We start from the raw sequence: 7,462 nt of genomic DNA, 5'->3' as shown, positions 1-7,462 counted from the left end.
GCCATCTAGGACTTTCACCGCCAGAGAGGGGAGGCCAGGGCCTGGCTACAAAGCCTCAAAGGACGGGCTGACTGTCTTGTCAGGGGCTAATGCTGCTGCTGACTGTAAGCTGAAGCCAATGCTCATGTACCATTCCAAAAATCCTGGGGCCTCTAAACATTATGCTAAATCTACTATGGCTGTGCTCTGTCAGTGGAACAACAAAGCCTGGTTGACAGCACATCCACTTACAACATGCTTTACTGAATATCTTAAGCCCATTCTTGAGATCCACTGCTCTGAAAAAAAGATACCTTTCAAGAACAGTACTACTCATTGATAATGCACCTGGTCACCCTAGAGCTCTGACGGAGATTGACAAGGAGATTCATGCCTGCTAACACAACGTCCATTCTGCAGCCCACGGATCAAGGAGTCATTTTGACTTTTAAGTCTTATTATTTTAAGAAATATAGGGCGCCTGGGTGGCTCAGATGGTTAAGCATCTGCCTTCGGCTCAGGTCATGATCTCAGGGTCCTGGGATCGAGTCCCGCATCGGGCTCCCTGCTCCTTGGGAGCCTGCTTCTCCCTCTGCCTTTCTCTCTCGCTCTGTCTCTTATGAATTTAAAAAAAAAAAGAAAAAAGAAAAAAGAAATATATTTCATAAGACTATAGCTGCCACAGATAGTGATTCCTCTGCTGGATCTGGACAGAGTAAACTGAAAACCTTCTGGAAAGGATTCACCATTCTGGATGCCAGTAAGAACATTCGTGATTCATGGGAAGAGTTCAGAATATCAACATGAACAGGAGTTTGGAAGAAGCTGATTCCAACCCTCGTGGATGACTTTGAGGGGTTCATGATGTCAGTGGAAGAAGTCACTGCAAATGTGGTGAAAACAGCAAGAGAACTAGGAACAGATGTGGAGCCTGAAGATGGGATTGAATTGATTCAATCTCATGACAAAACTTTAACAGATGGGGAGTTGTTTCTTATGGATGAGCAATGAAACTGGATTCTGAGATGGAATCTACTCCTGGTGAAGATGCTGTGAAGATTGTTGGAACAACAACAAAGAATTTAGAATATCCCACAAACTTAACTGATAAAACAGCAGCAGGTTTTGAGAGGACAGATTTCAATTTTGAAAGAAGTTCTGTGGGTAAGATGCTATCAGACAGCATCGCATGCTAGAGAAATCATTCATGATAGGAAGAATCAATCTGTATGGCAAACTTCACTGCTGTCCTATTCTGAGGTAAGCCACAGCCACCCCAGCCTTCAGCAGCCACCAGCCTGTAGGCAAGACCCTCCACCAGCAAAAAGATTACAACTCACCAAAAGCTCAGGTGATGGTTAGCATTTTTTAGCAATAAGGTATTTTTTTTAAAAGATTTTATTTATTTATTTATTTATTTGAGAGAGCAAGAAAGAGCGCATGGGAGGGGGGAGGGTCAGAGGGAGAAGCAGACTCCCCTGCCGAGCAGGGAGCCCGATGCGGGATTCGATCCAGGGACTCCAGGATCATGACCCGAGCCGAAGGCAGCCGCCCAACCAACTGAGCCACCCAGGCGCCCCTAGCAATAAGGTATTTTTTAATTTAGGTATGTACACGGCTTTTTTTTTTTTTTAAAGACATGTTATTGCACATGTGACCATAGCACAGTGTAAACATAACTTTTATATGCGCTGGGAAATCTAGTAATTCACCTGACTTGCTTTACTGTGCTATCTGCTTCACCGTGGTGGTCTGGAACGGAACCGTGATACCTTGCAGCATGCCTGCACTCACTCCTGTACCGAATCCTAGTCTCCCGTTGGTCTCAACTTTGAGATTACTTCTCCCCGGTAAGCCGCCCCTGTCAGATGCTCCTGAAAAGCCCAGTGTTTCTTTCACTTGCTGCACTGATCACTTCCTATTACATGCACCTGTTCTCTTGTCTGCGTGAATGTGGTGAGGAAAGAAACCGGGCCTCTAAGCTCATCCCTCTCCTACCACTGTCTGGCCTGGGGCCTGGCACAGAGTAAGGCAAGTGCTTCCTGAATAAACAAAGTAATAAATGAATTTCCCTCTGTCAGGATTTCTGAAAGCTCAGTGTCCTAAATGGAATGAAAAAGCCCTACACCAACGTAATACCCTGCACAAAAACTAAGTGATCCGAGACTGTCTGCAGCTACATCAACGACAGAGATCAGACAGCTGCTGGCACGAATACACATACACTGGCTTTTCGGGCAGTGACGGCTAGTACCAGTTAAGGTACCCTCTTTATGTGCTTTCTAAAGTTATTTCCAAATGCAAAGCAAATTCAGCAAATGAAAATGAGCTCTCTTGCTACACAAAACCTTTTGCCGCAATTTCATGGATCATAAGGAAAAACCTATTTGTATGAATATCTAAAGGCGTATCCTCAACATGTATGCAACATATATGTTCTTTGTGATAACACTCCCTGAAAAATGAAGGGAAAATGATTTCTCATTAAAAGCCTCTGAGTTAAAAAAAAATCTATCTAACGGGTACAATTCTCCTTTTAACATCACCACCACTAACATGGTGAGGGCCCTTCCGGGGATACAATCAACCAAGCACTTTCTCTACTATTCGTAAGCATCTTCTCAGTACAAGCAATGAGATGTTTTAAAATATACTCTTGGAAAGGGATCATCTGTAATAACGGAATTATTCTGTACATGCAAAAACAAAGTTTATTATTAAGTTCAATCAAGAAATCATCTAGGTCTCCTGGCAAGCTGGGAGCCTTCGCTCCATGCTCTCTGATGCAAGAAGGAGAAATGGGGCCAAACACATCTCCGGGAGCCTCCACTCCATCAGCTCTGATGCAAGAAGGAGAAACGGGACCAAACACATCTCTGGGAGCAGTTTCTCTAAGGGCAGCCCTCCCAGCATTTCCCCACATGATGCAGGTAGCTTCAGTGCTATTCCCATTCCCTAAAAAATGAACTGGCGAGATGCATTCGTGTTCCCCCCAAGACAGCACAGCCAAGACAGGAGTGAGGACAGCTTCCCTACCCACTGTGGTTCCTGAGTAAGCTGTCGCCTGTCTACTTTCCAAACCCCAGAAAATGACACAGAAATCCATTAGTCACCACCTTTACTCAGTGGTTTCCTCTGTATCAATGGATATGAGAAAATGATCCCAGCTTAGAAATAATGTTGAGTTTCTCTGTTTTTCTCTTCTAGAAAATGACCCAACAGGACATACCAGACAACAGGCTCAGGAGACATACATTTTCAGAAATGCCCAAATGTTAACAGCTGTGAAAGGCTGTGGCAGAAGCAGCTAATTTCTTTGAAGGAAGAAGAGACAGCACAGGTAGAAGTTGGAAGTAGTGAAATAAGGTTGAGCTTAGAAAGTACTTTGTTCCTAGACAAGTGTACTCCTAAGACACAGCCACTTAAAGACAATGAGGGATGGTGTTCTCGTTTCTTTAACGTTTACACTCTGGTCAGAGACAGACAGACTCTGGCAGCTGCTTCTTATAAGCCAGGAAATATGCTAAGGACTTGACGTAAATGCACATTTAAGCCTTATCACTTTATTACCCGTCTAATCAAGTAATTGACACACAGAATTTCACTATCTAGCCCAAGGTCACGTCACACAGCCACCAAATGTGTGCTTACAGTAAAACAACAATTAAAACGTTTTAAGTGTACTGAATGCTTTCGCGGCTTTAAAATCACTTTGTAGATGTTAGTTATGATCCTTTCAGCTAGGGAGACCATGACCAGAGATGAATCACGCAGAGTATTTAAGCGATTTGGAATGCAGTCTATGGCAAATCGAGAACTGTCCAGTGACCCTGATGCTTAAAGGCACAGCGCATGGGACACAAGGTTTAGTCTTCTGTTCAACTGCCAGAAGTTTTACATCTGTGAAAAAATTTGTTTCTGGAGCAGAATAAAAACACACACTTGGGAAAACTAATTTAATTGTATATGGGGAGGGACTAAGGAGAAACAGTGTCATTAGAGTTGATTAATCCTCTAATTACAGCGTATGCTAACTCAGGGAAATTGTGGGGCTAGCTACCTGATTTACGACTTTATCATTCAAACGTGCATGAAATGTACAATGTAAGTTAGAATGAGGGTACCCTATTTTAACCAAAGGATTAAACTCTTGCTTAGAGCTCTAGTCTTGACAACAGTCTAACTCATTTCAGTACCCTCAGTGAGCGGAGCAGAACATTTCCCAGCAAGAGGAAAAGCTCCATGTGCCATAACTCCTGGCACTCTAGGACAGCGTCTTCTGGGAGTTAGCCGCATTATTTAGTGTTTGGCTAGCAACTGAAAACACAGTCAAAAACCGTCTGGCTTTTTGGAGGAAAAATTAATGAAGTGTTTCATGCACGAGGCAAGAGAGTGTGTCACAAAATATAGGAAAAAGATCCCTCCATGGGACACATTCTGTTGGTGTTGGGTATCTGTTGCTATGGAGTAGACTCTCCACCATGACACCACACTCACTAGTCATGGAAGGAAGCTACAAAGAGCTGAAATGTCTCACTTAAGAGTGCTTTCCTGTCTTTGGCTATTGAGCTCTAGCACTCCAGGCTCATCAAATCCAATATTAACTATTTTGCTCTAATGATTTTCATTCCATACCAGCAAAACCTCTAACCCAAAGCCAGATCAAAACAAAACCAAAACCCAAACAAACACAGGGAAAGCTATTCCAGTTGTAATTCTGCAGGGTCACATCCGCATCTTTGAGAACATGTCATCACCAAACAGGCCAGATGTGAAGCAGTGATCATGAAAACGAGGACAAGGTTAATAGAATTATCTATCATGTCTTAATTCTACTGTGGAAGTTAAAAAGATGAGGCCTGCAGTAAGTCATCTCCCTAATGCAGGGCAGCTGCTTCTGTCCCCAACTCTTTTTTTTTTTTTTTAAAGATTTTATTTATTTATTTGAGAGAGAATGAGAGACAGAGAGCATGAGAGGGAGAAGGGTCAGAGGGAGAAGCAGACTCCCTGCCGAGCAGGGAGCCCGATGCGGGACTCGATCCTGGGACTCCAGGATCATGACCTGAGCCGAAGGCAGTCGCTTAACCAACTGAGCCACCCAGGCGCCCTGTCCCCAACTCTTTTAAGATGAGCTGTATCAGGGGACACCGAGGAAGCACCAGAAACACCATAGAGTTTATTTATTTCCTCTGCCTCAGCCTCCTGAATACACGGTCTTTCAGCAAATAATGGATCACTCCCTCCTTGGTGAGCATTAAATCTTTACATTGTGATCTTAAATTGTAATTACTCATAGAAAAATAATCAAGATTTTAAAAATTAAAACAAAAAGGTGGGCTTTCTCAAAGAACAAGCTGCCTTTCCTTGGCAAACATTTAGATCCAATTCAAATAATGTTTCTGAGCATCTTTTATTTGCAAAGGCCCTGTGCTTACGGGTGCCAGACATCTAACTTACCCAGCCAGCGGGTCCGAAACCTGCATATAGCTCCATTCATCATTTGCAGATGTAATTCTTTTGGCACATGCTTAACCAACTAAAAATGTATCTGTCTTTCTTTTTCTTTCATGAGCTTGACTTTTTTTTTTTAAAGATTTTTTATTTATTTATTTGACAGAGAGAGACACAGCGAGAGAGGAAACACAAGCAGGGGGAGTGGGAGAGGGAGAAGCAGGCTTCCCGTGGAGCAGGGAGCCCGATGCGGGGCTCGATCCCAGAACCCTGGGATCAGGACCTGAGCCGAAGGCAGACGCTTAACGACTAAGCCACCCAGATGGCCCACGCTTGACGTTTTTGAAGAGCTCAGGAAATAAATATTGGATAAAATTTGGATAATTGTACTACAGTAATAGAATAGAATATCTTTCAGACATAACTGTATTGTGTTTATAACTTATTCTCCAGTGTTTCAGAAAAACTTTAAAAGAAATGATGACAGAGGAAGAAAGATTGATAAAAAGTTATGACACTTTTATATAACATATATAACATGTGGGGGACTCCAAGTTATGGTTATAATAACATTTGGGAACTCTAAGTCCCCAAACATATGGTAATTCTTTGCACCGTTGTTGTAACTATTTTTTTTTTTTTTTTAAAGATTTTATTTATTTATTTGAGACAGAGAGAATGAGAGACAGAGAGCATGAGAGGGAGGAGGGTCAGAGGGAGAAGCAGACTCCCTGCCGAGCAGGGAGCCTGATGCGGGACTCGATCCCGGGACTCCAGGATCATGACCTGAGCCGAAGGCAGTCGCCCAACCAACTGAGCCACCCAGGCGCCCTGTTGTAACTATTTTTAAAGTCTGAAATTACTTCAAAATAAAAAGTTTAAAGAAATCTGTGTCAGGTTTAGGCCTAAGACTATAATGAATTTAATGTATGAAAGAGATTTTTTTAGGTGACAAAAGGAATAAGTTCCCAAAACTGAGCTGTCTGTCACCTTCTGTGTGTAAATGAGCCATTCAAAGGAAGAGGCAGGCAAATTTTGGAAGGTAATGTTACAGGGTCTTAAAATGAGAAAAATGACAGAGAAAGTGTTTAAAATACACTTAATTAAAAAAAAAAAAAAGTAATATACTTACGGTCCAACCCAGGATGGCTGATTGTCATTAATGAGATGGATTTTGTTAGTGGAGAAGAAATGGCTGATGTACAGTAATTGAATCCCTGTTGTTTAGATCTGTGACACGGCTGTGAAGTTAAAGAAACAAAATAAATAACTGAAGAACAGGTTTTAAGTCATGTTCTTATCATTTCTAGATAAGCACAGAGCTGTACCTTCTGGCCCAACCTAGGAGCAGAAGGCAGTACACGGGAGGGGTAAGAGCACAGCTCTGCAGCTAGAGATACTGGATTCAAGTCTGCCCCTGCTGCTTGACAACAGTCTAACTCAGTCTAACTTCAGAGGAGTTACTTAGCTTTCATGAACCTTACTTTTCTTATCTGTAAAATGGGAATAATGAGAGTAGCCATCCTGTACAGTGGGTTTCATATCCCTCACAATGCCTGATAATGTTTTAAACTTCAGTACATGCTTAGTAAACATCTGCTGAATGCATAATCAGACAAAATAACTTCACTGGAAATATCGAACTACATACAGTAGCTCTTGTTCTTCGAGAATCTAAATGTCCTTTCTAGAGATATAGTAGGTATTAGTAATATTACTTTCTGATTTTAACGAGTTGGGAACAGAGCTGCAAGTAAAAGGTGTTTTAAGATCAAGAGCAAGGCAGCTGTGCATCTGGGAAGAAGCCTAAATCTCTTTCATTTCCTCTTCTAAGATTAGACTGCTTCTATAGTAACAAGAGGGGGGCTGAAACCTGGTAATTTACCTCCCTCAGTAAATCCACAGCAGCTTTGAGGGCATGTAATGCAACCAACTGCAGAAGCTCCTATAATAACACCCTTAGAAGGAGAGTCCACCAGTGTTCACTAGCACTCTTCTGGTGATGAGGGGCTCCCTCTCCTTTGTTCTGAGA

General features: G+C 42.3%; 1 protein-coding gene across 17 annotated transcripts in view; it reads right to left on the bottom strand.

Annotated features, from left to right (window-relative positions):
- The window catches only part of AKAP13 (A-kinase anchoring protein 13), a 320,846-nt gene that overhangs the window by 65,541 nt on the left and 247,843 nt on the right, over nucleotides 1-7,462 (bottom strand). For all 17 annotated transcript variants that reach the window (XM_035024073.1, XM_035024072.1, XM_035024075.1 and 14 more), the window contains one exon: nucleotides 6,563-6,671. In XM_035024073.1, the coding sequence (XP_034879964.1) occupies nucleotides 6,563-6,671 (109 nt within the window). The remainder of the gene's footprint in view (nucleotides 1-6,562; nucleotides 6,672-7,462) is intronic.

The sequence above is a fragment of the Mirounga leonina genome, unplaced genomic scaffold, assembly GCF_011800145.1.
Source record: "Mirounga leonina isolate KUSES-001 unplaced genomic scaffold, KU_Mleo_1.0 Mir_178, whole genome shotgun sequence".
Taxonomy (NCBI): domain Eukaryota; kingdom Metazoa; phylum Chordata; class Mammalia; order Carnivora; family Phocidae; genus Mirounga; species Mirounga leonina.
The sequence above is the reverse complement of the archived record's forward strand: the minus strand, read 5'-3'. Positions and strand labels throughout refer to the sequence as shown.